The 20,448-nt window shown below is 42.2% G+C and overlaps 2 protein-coding genes across 2 annotated transcripts; both read left to right on the top strand.

Moving 5' to 3' along the window:
• Positions 1-835: 835 nt before the first annotated feature.
• gmps (guanine monophosphate synthase) lies at positions 836-11,961 on the top strand. The gene is made up of 16 exons (XM_072392727.1): positions 836-1,048; positions 3,178-3,350; positions 3,461-3,575; positions 3,852-3,949; positions 4,127-4,230; positions 4,457-4,650; positions 5,232-5,397; positions 5,524-5,675; positions 5,830-6,003; positions 6,376-6,481; positions 6,757-6,872; positions 7,551-7,676; positions 8,535-8,650; positions 8,780-8,910; positions 9,675-9,847; positions 9,990-11,961. The coding sequence occupies exons 1-16, from the start codon at positions 1,022-1,024 to the stop codon at positions 10,089-10,091; spliced, it is 2,073 nt and encodes a 690-aa protein (XP_072248828.1). The 5' UTR covers positions 836-1,021; the 3' UTR covers positions 10,092-11,961.
• vmn2r1 (vomeronasal 2, receptor 1) lies at positions 10,417-19,615 on the top strand. Its single transcript, XM_072391642.1, has 16 exons — positions 10,417-10,442; positions 13,560-13,730; positions 14,239-14,530; positions 14,619-14,861; positions 14,978-15,169; positions 15,294-15,419; positions 15,608-15,646; positions 15,713-15,792; positions 16,021-16,141; positions 16,229-16,456; positions 16,568-16,691; positions 17,559-17,719; positions 17,825-18,020; positions 18,155-18,390; positions 18,549-18,748; positions 18,953-19,615. The coding sequence occupies exons 1-16, from the start codon at positions 10,417-10,419 to the stop codon at positions 19,281-19,283; spliced, it is 2,766 nt and encodes a 921-aa protein (XP_072247743.1). The 3' UTR covers positions 19,284-19,615.
• Positions 19,616-20,448: the final 833 nt, after the last annotated feature.

Below are 20,448 nucleotides of genomic sequence, written 5' to 3'. Positions count from 1 at the left end.
GAAGAATTTGAGCACATTTGAGCAATTATCATTGCCCGACCCCTCCTCCTCCCCCCAAAAAAAGATAGTTCAAAACCACGCATGAACCAGGGGCCTGAAAATAACTTGTTATAATTCACACTCTATGTAAAAGCCTCCACAGTACAGTACAGCAGACATGTTAAATAACAAGGTTCACCTCTCACATAGGTGCTGCTTCTGCCTGACAGTGTGGGACGTTTATTGGCACAATGGTAACTTGACATGGCAGCATATATAAATGCCAATGTTCACATCTTCAGTTTCAAGGCATGCTGCTCATTTAATGCCTCTTATTGTATGGGTCAGTGGTTGGCATTAGGTGAGCAGGACTATTTCACACCAATGTTAAAATAATAGATTCAAGTGTTTCTTTAATCAAATAGTCTTATGCACAATATCCTTTTTTTCTTCTTCTTTTTTAAACTAGTTTTCCCAGGTCCCATATTTTCCGTACTGGTGTCCAGTTTTGTCTTATAGACCCAGATTGGTTAGTTTTGCGCAGTGGAGGCCAGAAAGAAGTGGAAGGATCAGAACACGTACGTCTAACAAAAAAAAAAGTATTAATAAATGAAAATACAGTCTCAATGCATCTAAAACACCACTATCTTGTGTCTCCATTTTCAGCACTGTTTTTACTTGATCAAAGGGGGGGAAAAACAACGGAGAATTATGTGCATTTTCAAATGCTTATTGATAGAAGATTGTAGGTTGAGTCAAAACTACTAAGCCCCATTGCGACCCCTCTCACCCTTATCTGTCGGCTTTAACTTTGCGCTCCACCCATGAAACACAGACATATTTATTTTGTCTGCTTCCCCCTGTGAAACTTAGTCCCCATCCGGAGGAGGAGAGACAGTCCAAACCAAACCCTCAACCCAGTCTGCTTTTCCAACAGTAGTCGGCGTGCCTGATTCAGAAGCTAACCAACACCACTCTCTGTGTGAGACCTGGGACACCGAAGCAAAGGGGAGAGCTTTTCCACATAACACGGCAGTCCTCCATGGCTCTGTGCAACGGAGACAGCAAGGTCAGTGGAGCGGGGAAGGCACGAGGCTCCGTTGCTGAGTAGCCCGGGAGACTTGATGTCAGGACCCTTGTTACTGTTGTAGTCCCCCCCGGTTAAGTACGGCCTCTCGGCACCTCGGGGGAAAGTTACAGAGAGCATGTAACGCAGAGGCGCAATTACTACGGTGTTGTATGCCTGTTGCAGTTTTACATTAACATGTTGCTCATAGCTGCTAACTGTCTGGACGTCATGTTCTGGATATTTAGCATAAATAATACATTTCCATGCGTGGTATCCTTCTTTACATTGTGGATGCCATCAACACCCTTCAGTTCCAAGCACCGCGTGGGTTTTAGCATAGCTCCGCTGACCTAGCCAGCCACTCGCAGAACGAGCTGCTAACAAGCTAACGTTCGTTACTACAGTTCATTCTATCCGTCCGCTAGCACAATTTGTTAGCTCGCTTTAGCCGGGCAGAATATGTGAAGACAGCACGGTTAAGGGGAAATCTTAATGTATGTTAGCTATAGCGTCTGATTTGGGAGATTGAAATTCAGTTTCTGTCAAACTAATATGTTTCACACGGCTGCTGTCACACAGTTTGAATTAACACAACGTTAACTGTCAGTTTGCTAACATCGTCACGAAGCTACTATGAGCCAACTTGTGGTTACCGGTGTGACAAATGGAGCTACTACTGATGTGTTACCAGCTGATTTGGTAAAGTTTGCTCGGAAATTCTCAGATATTTTTGTTGTGATTATACTGCTATAGCTGACGGGATTGCCTACATTGTGTTGCCAACTTCAGGTAAATAATTGTGAGGTGAATGGCAGCCTGTAACATGCTCTCAGAAACATTACGGCTGAAGTGTTTTCACTAACCACGTGGGGTCATGTTTCTCTTCTTGCCGCCCTCGTTTACCCAGGTTTGTTATCTGTGAGGATTCATTTACTGTTAGTTGTCGTTTGTTTTTCCCGGTCTGAAACGGAAGTTTGTTTTACACACTGGCACGTTTTTTTTCTTCTAAAATGACATAGAATAAGTGTACTTGAAAGAAGCAACATACTAAGTAAGAGTTAATAGCCGTGTACATTAATATCATTAATATACTGACCTATAACCATGGATCATTGGACAAGATATCCCTGTGCACGGACCCACAATTCAGACACCCACTGAAAACCACAAGTCATGCACAAAGGGTACTATTTGTACTCGATTTCAATCATCAGCTGTAAACCTTGCAGAGGACATGCCTGTTTTTGATCATTATGTTGACATTTAGTTTATCTCTGGTAATTAAAAAAATAAAATACATTCAGTTTGATATATTTAATGTTGTTTGGTCTTATTTAGTCCTTATGGTTATTTTACCAGTGTGTTTTACTCTTCCTCATATTGATCTTTTTGTCTTTTGCTTCTCTCTGTGGTTTCTTGCAATCAGATTTGGCTGTCCAGTGCGTCTTTGTAGCTTATCTGTGTCTATGAGGTCATCTCATTTCAGTTACTTTGAGTAGTTTTGGCTGCTTTGCTTTTGGGACCAACCCTTCTCACATTTGGTCATGCGAGAGAAGTGAAACCATACCTTTCTTAACTTGTCACGCAAGGACCTGTGCGACTTTTAGATCTCTATAAAATCGGGAAGCTGTTTTAAGTCGTGTTTTCTATGTAACTGTTGATGTCTTGTGGATTGTCGTGGTCAGTTTTTCATCACTTAATTTGCATTTCTTCCATGTTTATACCATATTCCTGCAATAAGACAAAGGCCCCCACTGCCTCCTTGGATGACTGCACCCGGGGACAGGAGGCCCAGTTAGTAATTTGTCCATGTTAATAACCATAGACTGACTTAGGGGTTTCATGTGATTGCGCTGAATGGTTGCAGCACGTTTCACAAAAGTAGCTGTCTGTCCGTGTTGCAGCTCACATGTCTTTAATCATGTTATGCCTTACTAAGTCACATTTTCCATGGGCAGGTCGAAGGTGGAGTGCAGTGAAGTTTTAAAGAAAATAGTTGCCTTGTGCCAAGTCTCACCCAAACCACCAACACACTGACACTAAAGAGTATTAAGACATTATTCTTATTTTAGAGATTGGTATATAGACTCACAGATTGAATAACTGTTGATCTGATTCTGCTTCCACAGCTGGAGATCAGCAGCTCACAGCAGAATGGGTCATGTGAGGGGGCGGTGGCGATCCTGGATGCAGGGGCCCAGTACGGGAAGGTGATTGACAGACGGGTGCGTGAGATGTGTGTACGCTCCGAGATCCTCCCCTTAGAAACCCCAGCCTTTGCCATCAGAGAGCAGGGTTACAGGTGAGAGAGAGAGAAAAAAAACGTGTTTAGTATGTTTTTTTGTCTGTCCAGATAAGTTGAAAGTGTTTTCTAGTGCAGTTTATAGTCTTTCTCTCTTTTCCACTCCTTAGGGCAATCATAATTTCAGGAGGTCCGGCTTCTGTGTATGCAGAAGATGCCCCCTGGTTTGACCCTGCTATATTCACCATAGGAAAGCCAGTCCTGGGAATTTGCTATGGAATGCAGGTATCTGTGCTCATGCAATTATACATTCATAAAAAAGCGGTGTCAGAATTTTAATGGAGGCCTTTTTTCCCCCCCAATGACACGCTTGTTACACAGATTGTCTTTGAGTAGCAACACATCACACATACTATCACTTGACTTGTAAATGCTGAAAATGAAAATTGTAACATCTAAAGCACATTTCCTAAAACTGGAGATTTTTGTACCATTCGCTTCAATCACCCCGTGATGAAGTCGGTGTCTACATATTAAATCTGATGTGTTTGCATGTTACAGATGATGAATAAGGTTTTCGGCGGCACAGTACACAAAAAGAACGTAAGGGAGGACGGAGCCTTCAACATTGGGCTGGACAACACGTGTTCCCTTTTCAGGTATTGCATTTTCTCAAGCCGACCGCATGAAGGTTTCAAGTTTCAAGCTGTCACACATTTACTGTGGTTATTACAACAGTGTAAGGTTGCTGAATTAATTATAATTATATTTAACTAGCATGCGACATGTTAAAAAAACCCGGCCTATCTTCCACTGACGTCTGTGTTTCTTATCAGAGGCCTTCAGAAGGAGGAACTGGTGCTGCTGACCCACGGAGACAGTGTGGATAAAGTGGCTGATGGTTTCAAAGTGGTGGCCCAATCAGGAAACATTATTGCTGGTGAGCAGTACGCATGATAAGCTCAGACTCTGGTCTGCATAAACATTGTTGCCATAGACACGCATGCAAGAGGAAGCAGCTGCATTTGTGTCTTTTTTATTACACTCGTTTTTAGTGGTCATTTTTTTTCTATTTGTTAATATTAGTCTTAAATGGTTGATCCATAAGTGGCATTCACTCAAAGAGGGATTTCATTCCTTTAAGGGATCTCTGCTTTTCTCTCCAGGGATTGCTAATGAACAGAAGAAGCTGTATGGGACGCAGTTTCACCCCGAGGTCGACTTAACGGAACGAGGCATGGAGATGCTGCGTAACTTCCTGTTTGAGATCGCGGGATGCACAAGTAATTTTACTGTACAGAACCGGGAACAGGCCTGCATCGACGAGATCAGAGAAAAAGTTGGCAAGTCTAAAGTTCTGGTGAGTGGAACCGCTCGAAGCTCAGAGAGCGGGTTTGTTAGTCAGAGCTCAGACTTCACAAAAGGAAGAAAACCGAAAACATTTTTCCTGCTGCGTTTAATCAGACTATCTGGGATAACGTGAAGTGCGGCGGCTGCTTAAATTAAACCATTGTCTATCTGAGAAGAGGAAGCCGACTCCCTGAGCTCTTTCAAACTAGGCCTCTTCTCAGGGGAGTGTGAAGGCGATAAATGAGCGTTCAAAATAGGCTCAAATCACAGGATTACACTGTTCTTATTCTTCAAGTGTAGATTGGGTTTGTAACTGTCTGCTTGCTACTCTGCTGTAGCCTGTTTCTGCATTTTCTTATGATCACCAAGAGTTGGTCTAACAGTAAATTTACTTTAAAGCAGCGTTGATTTAATGGTTTCCAGCCCCCTAACAAATGAAACGACACATGTATGACTAATGTAATGAGAAGCTAAAATAACTCAAAGAATAACAACACACATGCAGATAATTAAGTGGTAAAACAGTCATAAACTGGTGACGAGCTCTTGCAACTTCGCTTCTAAAGGCACTGTTTCTGGTCACATTCTCAGGTGCTTCTGAGTGGCGGAGTAGACTCAACAGTTTGCACAGCCCTCCTCAACAAAGCGCTCAACCAGGACCAGGTGATAGCAGTTCACATCGACAACGGCTTCATGAGGAAGCGAGAGAGTCAGAGTGTGGAGGAGGCCCTCACCAAGCTGGGCATCAAGGTCAAAGGTAAAGACCAAAGTCCAGACTAAATCTCTCTGTTTATTACATTAATTTAGTCTTCATTGTGTTTTTTTAAGAGTTGTTCAGTTTTTGTCTTAAAAGCTTTCCTCAATAATTGTTTCCCCTCTTTAGTGGTAAATGCAGCACACACCTTTTATAATGGAACAACAACCCTTCCAATCTCTGAGGAGGATAGGACGCCACGGAAACGCATCAGCAAGACCTTGAATATGACCACCAACCCTGAGGAGAAAAGGAAAATTATTGGAGACACATTTGTCAAAGTGAGTATCGGCGTTTAGATGATTCTTGTGCATTTGCATATTTACATTTATTTTTTATTAGTATTTAATTTTAACTTGGACTTGGCACCTTATGTAAAAAGTAATCATTTTTCTGTGGTCTACGGTTTGATTTTACATGTGTTTTGCTTCTCAGGTGGCAAATGAAGTAATTGGAGAGATGAATCTGAACCCAGAGGAGGTTTTCCTGGCCCAGGGTACACTGAGGCCTGATCTCATTGAGAGTGCCTCTCATATTGCCAGCGGCAAGGCGGAGGTCATCAAAACACACCACAACGACACTGAGCTCATCCGTAAACTCAGAGATGAGGTGCGCTAACTTGATATCTGTGCGCTGGTCTTCCTTTGCATGCAGTTGGATGTGAAAAACCGAATAGAATCGCTGTCAGGTCGCTATGAGATTGTATTTCACTTTTGCATTCATTCAGCCACTCAAATGGGATTGGTCAATACTACAAGGACTACAGGTGGACAACAGAGACTCGTGTCCATTCTAGATTCTTCAGATTAATTTCAAATGCTTTTTTACTTTTAGAGATTAGCTTTTTTGTGCTCATGTCTTATTTCGGTGGTTTTGATAAACTCTTTTATGTAAATGCTACACCTTAGCGTATAGTTTCCCACAATAATAATACGAATACCACTCTTTTTTTTTTCTTCTTTTTTTTTTCTACCTCCCCAGGGAAAAGTAATCGAACCACTGAAAGATTTCCATAAAGATGAGGTGAGGGCGCTGGGCAGAGAGCTGGGCCTGCCAGAGGAGATTGTCTCTCGGCATCCTTTCCCTGGCAAGTACACAAACACGCATGTCTTTGATCTTTGATGGGATTCAGCCTGTCGATCGTCACGAGTGTGACTGCATTGACACGATGCTCAGTGATGGTGTCTTTTGACCCTTTCTATCTTTGTTGTCTTGTGTTAATCCATCTCCTCTTCTTGTTGCAACAAGCTTCTGATTCAATCACCCCCCCCCCCCCCCCCCCCCCCCCACACACACACACACCTTCTGACACACCACTTATTTATTTGTTAAAAGGTGATCAATTGTTCTCCTTTTCTCTAGGTCCTGGTTTGTCCATCAGAGTGATTTGTGCAGAGGAGCCTTACATTTGTAAGGATTTTGCTGAAACGAACAACATCCTCAAAATCGTCACAGACTTTTCTGCAAGTGTCAAAAAGGTCAGTGGACTGGCAAACGTTGTCCGACAGCCTTAATCTGATGAGTTCTTCTCAATCAGCCGGGCTACAGTGGCAACAGGTCCTGTAGACCCTGTAGATTTTCAAACAGCAGTGGTAGTACAAACGGAAACGGATATTAGAGCTTCTGTATTCCGTGTTGTAAGTGTAAAAAAGGAAGTCGGCTCAAAGCAGTGCACAGACCTGTGGAAAATCTGCTCATTAGAATGTTGTTGCATACATAAACAGTGCATGCACACGTCTGAATCGTTCCTCTGAATTGACCGGATGAAGACTCCCTGTAGTTCCTTAGCAACAAGGTTGATTTTTACAGATTCACTTGAGAAACAACATCTAGCTGTAATTATTTCGAAAGGAAACCGTACTATGGCAGCTCTGCCTACGTACTTAGGGAGAAAACCTTTGGGGCTGTTTTTTTTCCCCTGTCTGGTTTAATTGTGGGCTTGATGATTTGCAGCCTCTGCTGGTTGATTAGTCACACTGCACCAAGAACCAGGAAAGTTTAAAGAGTGAAGTCGAAAGTTTGATTAAAGTTACATGTGCTTTCCCATTGCTGCTAAAGGAAAGGCAGCTACACCTTAACATTTGTCAGTACGATGCTGGCTGCTATCCCTCCCTTTGTATATGTGCAAACTTCCTGTATTTCTCTCCCCCCCCCAGCCCCACGCCTTGCTCCAGAGAGTAAAGTCATGTATATCAGATGAGGAGGAAGAGAAGCTCATGCAGATTACCAGCCTTCATTCACTCAATGCCTTCCTGCTGCCCATCAAAACTGTTGGTGTTCAGGTAACGCACCAAAAATATCACTAACTCTCTTTTTGTTGCCTGTTCTGGGCCCAGTAATGAGACAGTTTAAGGAGATGAGCATCTACGGATTTGTTTTCCAACTTTTTTCACGTCTGTTGTGGTCGGATCTGAACTCAGAATAGTTTTGATGTAGAGCTTAAGTGGCTCCACACAAAAAAACAATATAAAGGTCAGCACAAACACAGCTTTTTGGTTTGAGACTTCCCAGCTGTTGCATATGTGTGGAGATCGATGTGTTTTCCGAGACAGTCAGACCATGACACACTATCTGTCACTAGCTGTTTGTCTCTTGTTGGGTTAGAACTATAATTTAATTGTCAACCACAAGACACACCCACACAAAGCCTCTCAAATTCTAAGTTCTTTATGCTCCTCTGTCGGTTCAGCTTAGGAAAGGGTGTATCCGCTATAAATGGTTACGCGGGACATAAATAACCCACTGTCCAAAAGTTAAAACTGTCTGTTCACCGCAGAGAGAGATGCTCCCGAATTCTTTCCTCACACAAACATTGCAGTCAGCCAATAACTGTGTGTGTTAGTCTGTGGGTGTGTGCGTTTACTTCCTGTCTGACATCAGAGGTTTAAATTTGACTCAAACCTCAAACTGTGGGCCAGACGGGACGCTGAGGATAAACACAAGCAGCTTTCATTGCCTTTGCTGAAAACGGAAACCTACCGTTTATGGAGACTGTTGAAGTCTACCATCTACTGTCAGTTTAAAAGAAACAAAAAAGAAATCAAATAGTCCTGCGAGATTTCTCCTGTATGTTCTGTGTTCATTATGGACCGGTTCTGTGAGGGCTTTATGATAAAAGTCTTTGTCCGTCTCTGTCTCAGGGTGATTGCCGGTCCTACAGTTATGTGTGCGGTGTCACGAGTAAAGAATCCCCACACTGGGAATCCCTTTTGTTCCTAGCCAGACTCATCCCTCGCATGTGCCATACCATCAACAGGTAACGCAGAAATCCATCCTAACTGCTTCTAATGATTAAAAGAACTGCAAGAATTCAGTGTTTTCAGCGATCACTGGACCCTACAAACCCATCTAGTCAATGATTAATTTATTTCTCTCCTTTTTCCAGAGTTGTGTATGTTTTTGGGTCCCACGTAAAGGAGCCACCAGCAGACATTACCCCAACTTTCCTGACCACAGGTGTTCTGAGCACGCTCAGACAGGCAGACTTCGTAGCTCATTCTATTCTTAGAGAGTCTGGTGAGTCATTTCAGACATTTAAAGTGATGTGTGTTTTTGGATTACAGCTTGAAAGTTACTAGTAATAGTTCTAGTAACCTTATAAAAACTCTGAAGCTGAAGCAGTTGATCTGATACCTCTTCGTCTTTGTATGGCTCCAGTCTTGCAATGTTGCTCAATGCAGCGGACGTTTTCCTACGAGAGCTTTGTGGATGAATTGTCATGAATGTTTTTATCACATCTCGCAGCCAGAGAGGACTATTCCACTCTGTTATTAAGGATGAAGTAATAAGGGGTGCAGCCATCCCCCAGAAATGAACCCGAGTGCTGAATGATCAACATTATCCAAAAGCTGGAGAGTGGGAGCTAAAGCATTTGTGTGATTTATATCACCACGATCTGAAATCGTTAGAAAAAATGACTTCAGTAAGTTTCTCTTTTGACAAAACACAGGGAAGTCGATCCTGCTTCTGCAAACTGGAAAAAAACCGCACTATCTACGATATGAAGGCTTTTTTCAAGGATTACCCAGTTAATTTTCCGACTTTAGTGACCCATCAAAGCCATAAACCAATCAGCACCATATGGTTTCTGCCTAGTAGAGCAGCGATGATTGGAGTAGAACATTAAATAATATGATTCTACGTTGACGTTGGCTGTCAGGCTGCTGCATTCTGGCTAACATCGTAAATGTTTCTGGGTGGCAGATGGCGAGGCGCCCTTAGAGCCACGGTAAATTCTTACCGACAGGCACAATTTACCAGTTTCCCTCTTTCACCCTCAGGTTATTCCGGCAAGATCAGCCAGATGCCGGTCATCCTCACCCCTCTGCACTTCGACCGCGACCCCCTGCAAAAACAGCCGTCCTGTCGGCGTTCTGTGGTGGTCCGCACCTTCATCACCAGCGACTTCATGACGGGCATCCCTGCCATGCCTGGCAACCATATCCCTGAGGAGGTAAAACATTTGATTTAAACGTGGGATTTGGAATGGAATAAATGATTGCTCCAAGTTTGTTTTTTTTGGGTAACATCTTAACTCTTAACTCTGTCTAAATCAGCCCCTTTTTGAAAGGTGTTTCTCTTGCCTGGTTCCGCAGGTGGTGCTGAAGATGGTAAATGAGATTAAGAAGATCCCCGGCATCTCCAGAGTCATGTATGACCTGACCTCCAAGCCACCCGGCACCACAGAGTGGGAATAGAACACAACATGACTTCATCTGGATAGGACACACTCTCACACACACACTGCACAAACACACTCAGCATATGTAAGAGGGCTGGTGAACTGCTCTCCTCTTCTGTCCTTCCTTCCTTAGCCCCCCCCTCCCATCCCACCTCCTGTATCTCCCCTGTATCTTCAACATTCCCTCGGAAGGCAGACCGTACTGTGACGGGCGCACGTGCAGAGGCGCCACTGCTCTGCTCTCCCCACCACTCCTCCCTGGTCTTAATATTTTTGGCGATAGAGATTGATCTAATGTTGGTTATTGATAATATATTGTCACTTTTGATTCATGTGCAACAATGTATTTCCTCGCTGTGATGAAAAGGTAAATTGCTGCTTCCTTTTGTGAGCTCGACCATGAAAGGCAAGCGGCGAGGAACTGTGACAGTTAAGTGGACTTGATGCTGTGCCTCAAGATGCATTATAGAATGAGTTAAAGTATACACACAAGCAAACAATATTGTCATGAAAGGAGAGAAAGAAAAAAAAAAGTAAACGAGGGGAGGGGTGTCAAATCTTCTGCATTTGCTCTTTTTTTTGTCAGATGTTATTGTTTACTGTTGTGCCCCCTGTATTTGTTCGTCCTCACCTCCTGCCTGTATACTGTGCTATGACAAAGGTTGTCTGAAAAGACGGCCCATGTGACCAATCAACAATTTTTAAGCTTTGGGGTTTTTTTTTTGTTTATTTTTTTGTCTTTGTTTTGCCAAAGTAGAATATGCTGTAGTGACCTATAAGATTTTGGGCTCCTGACCATTATTCCAAAATGCATTTATTGACAGGAGCTGTTGACTTTTAGCCGCGCCCGTTAGGGACGGCCGTCATCCTAAGAAATACCTGCAGTGTACTGACTCCTGTGCAGCTGTGAAGGACCCCGATATGACTGGTGACTTCGTACGTGCCTGTTCTGTGGTTTTTCTTTGGTGTGACCTGACCTGACCTGGACTGATGCGTCCAGAGAGGAGGATATAACACTGTTCTCCTCACGCTGCAAACTGTAGGCTTTTTATGAAGAAGAATAAGACAAGAGGACTAATATCAAACTTATAACTACGGTAGAGTTTATAACCACATTGTGTCAGTTGCTGTTGTCACTTCATGATTTGGCTGCTCTTGTGTTGTGCGCATTTTTTTGCACGTTTTTCTTTTTGTTTAGTTTTTTTTCACTCGTAAAGCCTCGGTGCTACATCACCATAACAGATCATACACCAAGTGGAAACTTCACCTTAAGTGTATCACAGTACTGTCGAGTTAAATTAATTTTCCATTGCCATCAGCATAAGTTCACTGTCTCAGAATGCTGCTTATTATCGCTGTTGTGTCCTCTCACAACATTAAGTGCATCATTATCTCTCGTCAGTCTTGTCACGTAGACCTCAGTGAATACAGTGCTCAGGTTTAACTGAGTTTTTAAAGGTGTATTTTATCCCCGTTACAGACATTTCACTCAGTCATGGTGGTTTTCCTGCTTCGAGAATTTGTTTTTGTGCCTCGCATCACTCTGTTATACCCCTAAATTTTAATGGCAAACTCCTAATACAAACTTGATGGTTTTCCTAACCTGTCTTAACAGCTATTTGTGTTTCTCTCTCTCTGTTCCGCCTTTTATACACATATATATATTTCTCTCACACATCTCCATAGAACAGCTAACAGTGGACATTTAATTGATACCCAATAAGATTAAGTTATGCAATTCTTTTTTCTTCTTTAATTTGTTCAGCAATGTTCGTTCTCCTTAGTAACGTGCCTCGATCCAAGCCACTGCATGCAGTTTCAACAATGACATTTGTACAATGGAAAACTGAGCTTTAATAAAGATCTCAATGTTGAAACTTCTACAATCAGCCATTTCTTCTTTCAAGGTATGTGAGAAATAAATCATCTGTAATAGAAACGGTGGTTTTGTATTACTCAGAGAGATAAACTGTAAGGGGGCACTTTCAGGCTCCAAAACAAAAATGGAAAGCACACAAGTTGATTTTGTCAGCCTGTCCTGACAGTGGTAATGCATACGCAGTTATTAGCTTAAAATTCTCACTTATTTGGCAGGTTTTCTGGTTTTCCTACTGAAAAATGCTGTAAACGTAGTGTGCTGTAGTGGGAGTGAAGTGGCTTCATGAGCAAAATTCCAAGATCTTCTCTACCACCTATCAAACAGAATGCCATGGTTTGCAAATCTCATCGTCCAATACTGTGTGCTCAATAGAGCAAGGGAAACGTATCAAATTCTGAAAGAAAGACATTTGACGTTTTATGAAAAATATTGGCTTCTTTTAATTTTATGTCAACAACGTGTCTCAAAAACAGTTGAGAAGGGGTTAAAAGATGGGCTAATCAAGTTGGGCTGAAAAGAAACAGCGGGAGGAACAGGTTGCAACCAATAACATTAACTGGCAACTGGACAGTGTGATGGTTGTGCATGCAACAAGAGCACCTTAGGGAGGCAGAGTCTCTCAGAGGGAAATATGGCAGATTTCTTTGGCCAGATGTCTCTTTTAAAGTCTCTGCAGACAGCTGGATTTTGAAATGAACCATATTTGTAAATTTCTCAACAACCAAAACACACATGCACACAGCCTAAAGATGGATACATATCCCCCGAAACTTTGCATAGAATTCACTTAGATATTTTCTGTTTTGACACAGCTGCTTTCTGAGTGAGAGCTTATATATATTTTTAGCTTGAATGCCATAAAAGTGACACACAAGCTAAACTGTTATATTGTTGATAGTGTGTCGTGTCGTGTGCTGTTGTTCAGGTGGCTGTAGCTCCCCTCAGACTGAGAGACAAGCCCAGACAAGTTCAACTCTCTGCTGACCCATACTCAAGGGAAAAGGCACGATTTTGAATCAGTTACTGCAGTGTAATAACCTGTTGCATAAAGACTGAGCAAGTTACCACATGCAGCTGACAATTAACTTGTGGCCTGTGGCAGTTTATCTTCAGCAGAGTAATGAAGTGTCCTTAGAGGAGGTAAAGTGAGACAGGACAGATTCAAAGAAATTTTGGGAAGTTTCCTGGAAATTTTGCTTGTATGTGTATATTTCTGCATTTCTTCGTGATCCAGGGTCCAGTTTGTGCTCCCTCGAAGGAAACTAAACGTGTGTGACATGATTTTTCACATCATTAATGATGGGTAATAAAGCTTTTCTGTTTGTTAAAACTACAGAAGCTACATATTGTATTTCACAAAAAAAAAAAACCTAAATCAAAATGCCAGCAGCCATTTGCTGCAACCTGGCTTCCTCCCATCTTCTTTTGCTCTGCTGAATCTGTTGTGCTACCTCCTGCAACTTTTCTCCTCTGAGAATCGATGACACACCTGTCACACGTCTCTGTCTGCTGTAGAAAGAGCTCTTCCATCTTCTTTTAGCGCTTACAAAGCATGGAAATCAGAGGCTTTTTGCTTGGAGTTTTTGGGCTTTTCTGCATTTGCAGCTCTCTGTCCGCACAATCTACATGCAAGCTAAAGGCCAAGTTCAACCTGAACGGCTACAAGGATGTAGAAAAGAAGAAGGTTGTTATTGGGGGGATGTTTCCCGTTCACATGCGTATCGCTTCCAGTGATGGCAACACTTCAAGGGTGCCTGTCTCCTCGGGGTGTGAAGGGTGAGCTGAGTCATTTGAAACCTCTTCATGTAGCTTTTTCATTATTGCAGTTAAGCTTGTTTAGACTTTTATGGCTTAAAAAAACCTCCAACAGATAATGTGTTGAGCATATCAGAGTAATTCATTTTGTATTTAGTTGTGTTAAGGTGGTTCATTTTTACTTGAGCCTACAGTGTTGTTCGGAACCTGTGGATTTTACCAAAGAAATCAAAACAGAGGGCTGCAGCTCCTCTGGGATCTGGGATCTGTTTGCTACAAAGAGCACAAAGAGCACATGGAGAAAAGTCTTTACAGTGTAGTTTGCAATAATAATTGACAAGTCTGTGGACTCCTAATTAGGATAATAACACCACACAACCAACATAGTGTGTGTGAAATTGATCTTTCAGTTTTCAAATCTGTGAATTGTGCTTTTCTTCGTTTTCTTATAAAAACAAAACGGAAATAGTAAAATAAAACTTTCCACTGAAATGAGCTTTCACTTAATCGCTGCCTCTTCATCCCCCAGATTTAACTTCCGCACCTTCCGTTGGACTCAGACCATGCTGTTTGCCATCAATGAAATTAATACAAGGAAGGACTTGCTGCCCAATACTGACCTGGGTTACGTCATCTATGACTCCTGCTTCACCATCTCTAAGGCCGTGGAGGGAACCCTGACCTACCTGACGGGCCAAGATGAAGCGGTGCCCAACTACCGCTGTGGCAATGGGCCGCCTCTTGCTGCTTTAGTGGGCGCCGGTGGATCTGATCTGTCCATTGCCACAGCCAGAATAATGGGGCTTTATCATTTTCCACAGGTAGGGCCACTAATGGCTGCCACAAAAGCAGATGAGTTCAAGAGAAAAGGGGAATAAGGAAATAACATTTGTATTCTCTGGTTTTAAGGTCAGCTATTCTTCAACATGCTCTGCCCTGAACAATAAGTTTCAGTTCCCCACCTTCCTACGGACCATTCCTAATGACAAGCACCAGTCCTCAGCTATGGCCCAGATGGTGCTACACTTTGGCTGGACCTGGGTGGGCATCATAGCTGCGGATGATGATTATGGAAAGTACGGCATAAAAGAATTCAAGGAACAGGTGGAGGAGGCTGGTGTATGCATATCTTTCTCTGAGACTTTGCCCAAGGTAAGTCTTTTTCAGTCAGAATCCTCACATCTCAGATATTTCAGCATCCCTGCCATTGCCTTGGTGTTCAGTGGAATGTCATTAGAGAGATAATATAAACTATTTCCTGTGTTTAGGTGAGTTCTCCAGAGGCCATCCAGAGTATTGTTGAAACTGTAGTCGAGTCCACAGCCAAGATCATTGTAGTCTTCTCATCAGATGTGGACCTCAGTCCTCTCATCAGTGAGCTGCTTCGCCACAATGTGACCAATCGCACCTGGGTTGCCAGTGAGGCCTGGGTCACCTCTGCTCTCATCAACCAGCCTGGGGTGAGCGCTCGGTCGACTGATGGCAATTAACTAACTGATGTTTAAAGCGATAATTGAGCTGTCTGAGACTTTCCGAGCTTTGTATCACACTTTCACTTTAGTTGCTGTGCCTTCTTTTGTTCAGGTGAGCTCACTCCTGGCTGGTACTCTGGGTTTTGGCGTGAAGAGGGCTGACATCCCAGGTCTTCAGCACCATTTACTAGATCTGGATCCTTACACTGACTCGTTCACTGAGGAATTCTGGGAGATGGTACGTTTTCTTTCACTGAATGCACTTGATTTGTGTCAATAGATTCCCATGAAACAAGAGAGAAACCTCTCTGCTGTGACAAATAACTTAAGACACAGCTGCTGCACATTCAGAGGCAAAATGAAAACTAAGAAATTACGCTCACATCTAAAGGATGCTAATTTTGTAACCTCAATTTTGTCTCTTAGTTGTTCAACTGCACGTTGAACTATGAAAGAGCACTGAGAATACCCAGTCAGAGGGCCAAGGAGGTGAACAGCACCATGTCCAGAACAGGGGGGGAGGTACCTGACGGGTTGTGCACTGGGAGAGAGTCTGTGGTAAAGCTCAATAACACCTACTCCGACGTCTCCCAGTTACGAATCACTTACAGGTCAGTTCCTACAACTCAAACAACCACTTGGGGAATAATTAATGCTACAAATAACCGCAACGGCAGCTGCTGTTTAACTCTAATCTCTAATTTACCACGATTATTTCTTTGTTTTGAGATTTATAATGCAGTACCCATCTCCCACAATGGACCTGAATGCAAAGTCATCTGTGCAAAGCGTAAATTTGAATGACAGTAATAGTGTTAAGATGAAAGCATTGCCCACAGTGTCTACAAAGCAGTGTATGCTGTGGCGCACGCCTTGCACAACCTGGAGCACTGTGAAGCAGGAAAAGGGCCCTTTGCTGGCAACAGCTGTGCTGACATCACTAACTTTGAACCATGGCAGGTAAGCATGTGCATATTCTACAGCTCTCTTTCACATGTGTGTGCGGCGCTCTTTGTACTTGTAATTCGCCATCTGTGTTTTCGACAGCTGATGTACTACCTGAAGAATGTGCGTTTCAAAGTGCCAAACACGGAGGAGGAGATCTACTTTGTTGACGGGGACATAGAGGGCTTCTATGACATCATTAACTGGCAAGTCAATAGTGATGGGGAGATTTCTTACGTCAACGTGGGACTCTTTAATGGATCGGCAGCTCCAGAGGACAGACTGCACATAATGAATGGCTCCATTGTCTGGAACAATGAAGTGACGGAGGTCAGTTGCATATTGATTTTAACAGCAGTTAAACACATGCTCTGCATGTCAGTATTAGTTCTCTCATGTATGAGTCCACATGGGAGATGTCTGTGCTTTTGTGTGCATAAGCCTCCTCGGTCAGTGTGCAGCGAGGACTGTCAGCCCGGCACCAGGAAGGGGATCCGACAGGGAGAGCCAGTCTGCTGTTTTGACTGTATCCCATGTGCTGATGGAGAAATCAGCAACACAACCAGTCAGTATACTAGCATTTAAAACTGTTCCTTCAATATAAATCTTCCTGAATAGTCTAAACCATTAGATCAACTGAGTAAATGTCAGGCTTTAACAAGCCGGATTTCAACATACATTGTATTAACTGGCATTTCTTTAAATAATGTGTTAGTCCAGTGTAGGGCTGCCTCAACATCTGCTTTTTAGAGCATGATTATCATGGCCAAAAGCATTCCCCATAACAACATTATTGCAATATCAACAGAAAACATGAAAATACATATGTTGTTATCAGAATAATTTATTGAATTCTATTTTAGGTTTTACTTTCTCTCTTTTTTTCTCTTTGAATTAGACTCATGCCTTTAGCTTTATATTTTGTCTGCTAAGGTCAAATCACAATGTTATCTCGAGTATTGTCAACGCAATTTTGATGTTACTTTCTTTTAATGTCACAGTTATCATCAGTGCAGGTATATCGCAACATCCACTACTCCAGTGGTTTCATGTTGTTCTTTTTCATTCCTTTTTTAACTCTACTTGAGTTAAATACTTGACAGTGCCTTGAAACTTTTGTTGTGTTTCATGAACAACACATGGGCCTTACTTGGGCTCATGCACTACACTATTGTTTAAGGTAAAATGTCATTTTAACCCTTTTTGTCAAAGTCCAGGATTGTACAAATTAAAGAATACAAAATTGTATTTGCTGGTAGACCAGACTGTAAGACACATCACTTTTCCTGGTGTTATGTTAAAGAGATCATCCCCATCAACTTAAACTTTAAATAAGGTGATCAATGTCTTCTTGGAAAAAAAAACTATATATTTACTATAGAAATACACAACCCTGCAGCCCTCTTATTGCCCTCTCCTCCCTCTTGGACAGATGCCCGTGAATGCATCTTGTGCAGTGGAGATAACTGGTCCAACGATGCTCATGATGCCTGTGTGCCTAAAATAATTGAGTTCCTGGCCTTTGGAGAACCACTGGGAATCACCCTCATCGTTATTTCTGCCTTTGGAGCTTTAGTAACCATTGGAGTTGGGGTGAGAAACGCACAACAAAAAACCCACTTACTGGTGCATCTCTTGATGTCGAGCATTAGAACCTAAAATGACATCTTTCACTTGCTTTTTTTTGTTTTTTTTCAGGTGGTGTTTCTTGTGCATATTGGCACCCCACTGGTCAAAGCCAATGATGCCCTATTGAGTTTCTCGCTTCTATTCGCCCTGGTGGTGACCTTCCTCTGCTCCATTGTTTTCCTCGGAGAGCCGCAGCACTGGAGCTGCATGACCAGTCAAGTAGCCTTAGCTCTAGGCTTTGCTCTATGCCTTTCCTCTATCATGGGTGAGTTACCAGATCCAATTAATTTACCTTTACTTTGGCCTCAGCCCTTTCGGATTCTGCAAACAGTTCAAATGCAAAGAAGGGATATTTATTCATCTTAAAATGTGTCTTATTTTGACCTCTCTTTGCTTCAGGTAAGGCATCAGTGTTGATGCTAAGAGCTCAAGCCCTGAAAGCAGTCCGAGCCAAAGCCAAAGCAGCCGCCAAAGCAGCAAAAGCTGCAGCTGAAGCTGCAGTTAACAGTGGCAGTCCCGATGTGATTGTAACCAACATAAATAACAACGATGTCAGTGCCGTACCAAACTCTGAAGTTGACGCGCTCACCTTCGCCCATCAGAGGGCAATAGCTGCTGTGGCAACATTAATACAGGTGAACAAAAAGGAAACTAGCACATTTTGTGTTTTTAAATCTATTGATCACAGGCTGAGAATCATGTTTTCAGGTTACATCCACAACTGACCTCTGAACGTTTCAAACATCAGGTCATCCCCCTGAAATGTTGCTGACATTATCGTCCCTCTATCCAGGCAATTGCATGTACAGTGTGGCTCATTATTCTCCCACCACACCCTGTGAAGAACACCTCTTCCCAAAATATAAAGATCATTCTTGAGTGTGACGAAGGCTCTGTGATCTTCATCTGCTGCATCTTCGCGTATGACATCCTGCTGGCTCTGCTGGCCTTCGTCTTTGCCTTCATAGCCCGCAAACTGGAGGACCACTTCAGGTGAAACTGAATATTTTGCGATTGTCGGGGATTACTTATTCACAGACACTTCTGTTAATGTTTCTTCATATTCTGTGAGCACCAAGCCCCAGGAACACGTAAAAACAAATATGACAAGTCAGGCATGTCGTTTGGCATATTTGACAATGATGTTGCTCTTTAAACTTCAGAACCTTTACGTATGTTTTTTTATGTATCTTCCAGTGAGGCGAAGTGTGTGACCTTCGGCATGCTGGTCTTCTTCATTGTGTGGATCTCCTTTGTCCCGGCTTACCTCAGCACGCGTGGCAAGTTCATGGTTGCCGTCCAGATTTTCGCAATCCTGGCTTCCAGCTTCGGCCTTCTCACCTGCATCTTCCTTCCCAAATGCTACATTCTTTTGGTGAAACCCGAACGCAACAAGGAGGAGATGATGAGGCCCCGCGCCAAACCCCGTGACGGCTCCTCAACTGGGACTTCAGCCTCTCTTGCTACAACTGCCACTGACGTCAATGCATCATTTGCATCAACTGCTGTTGACGATCAGGCGAGATAAAACTATAATGATCCCCAAAATTGAAAATGATGCAGCTTTGTCCCTGACTGATTCATTGAACCACTGCTCAGGTTCATAGTGCTGTTATTCAAATGAGCATAAAGTTGATGCTTAATTTAACAGATAATATTTACAACACAGAAAAAAAAACATATTTGTTTTGACTAAAGGTAAAATGATATTGATAAATGTGCTCATATGAAGGTGTAGCTACAGGTGTGGAAGGGATCATTAAGAAAAGAATAAAATCAAAAACCACAGGGAAAGAGATAACTAAATGTCTTGAAATCCCCAAAATGCATTTTTCAAAAGCATGTCTTTTTCAACTATATCGTTTTGACTTTATTGGAACTTTCTGTTCGCTTCATAAAGGTAAAACACACTAAAACAACTAAACCTCAACACGTTCAGTCTCTTGTCAAAGATGCAGCCGAATAATTATTGTAGTTGAATTAAATCTAAGGCCCAATTACCTCAGACACCTTATTGCTGCTCTTTTCATGTCAAATGATTTTCAAACCCAAGTCTCCATTTAAACTGTCAACTACCTGCATTTAGCTTTTCTTTTTAAGCAAAATATTTACATGACATTTTTGGCTTCAAACTTTAGCTTCATAATACCACAAAATCTTGTAAATGTGATACAAATGAGTATAACTCTGTTAGTCCAATCTAATTTCTAATCATGTAATAAATGTTCTTCTGTGTTTTTCTTCTTAAAGCAATAAATTACTTTACTTGCTCACTTTTGTTGTTCCTTTGAATGTCAATGACTAAGCAGTGCTTATCTTTCCCTCGAGCTAAAAAGCTGTGGTAAATGAATCACCATTATCTTTCAGTGATCAACCAAAGTCTATTTGATTAAACAATGATCTCAATGTCAGAGTTCACCCGCAGTGACAAAAGGAGGGAAATTATTACCCAGCTTTGTTGTCACTTTATACTCTATTTCAGCAACTCTCAGCTGATAGTTTTTGTTTTAGATAGTGACCACATAGTGAAAAAAGAGCCAACGAGCCAGATAACATTCAGAAGTTTGAGAGGAGGAAAATAATAATAAGAGGAGAGAAAATCCATGTTATTACATGCTGTACATACATACAAAAAAAACATACTGTTTACTGAAAAAAAAAGGATCTTGTTCTACTTGGGGAAAAATATGTTC

This window comes from Leuresthes tenuis, unplaced genomic scaffold (assembly GCF_036924035.1).
Source record: "Leuresthes tenuis unplaced genomic scaffold, fLeuTen1.0.hap1 SCAF_9, whole genome shotgun sequence".
In the NCBI taxonomy this organism is placed as follows: Eukaryota; Metazoa; Chordata; class Actinopteri; order Atheriniformes; family Atherinopsidae; genus Leuresthes; species Leuresthes tenuis.
This window is presented reverse-complemented; position numbering and strand designations above follow the sequence as displayed.

Bases quoted from the DNA above. Each gene is read 5' to 3' on its own strand.
- gmps (XM_072392727.1), top strand. From the start codon at position 1,022: ATGGCTCTGTGCAACGGAGACAGCAAG. The intron at 3,351-3,460 runs GTGAGAGAGAGA...TCCACTCCTTAG, and splicing joins ATCAGAGAGCAGGGTTACAG to GGCAATCATAATTTCAGGAG. The intron at 4,231-4,456 runs GTGAGCAGTACG...TTTTCTCTCCAG, and splicing joins ATCAGGAAACATTATTGCTG to GGATTGCTAATGAACAGAAG.
- vmn2r1 (XM_072391642.1), top strand. From the start codon at position 10,417: ATGTATTTCCTCGCTGTGATGAAAAG. The intron at 14,531-14,618 runs GTAGGGCCACTA...TCTGGTTTTAAG, and splicing joins GGCTTTATCATTTTCCACAG to GTCAGCTATTCTTCAACATG. The intron at 16,692-17,558 runs GTCAGTATACTA...CCTCTTGGACAG, and splicing joins AGAAATCAGCAACACAACCA to ATGCCCGTGAATGCATCTTG.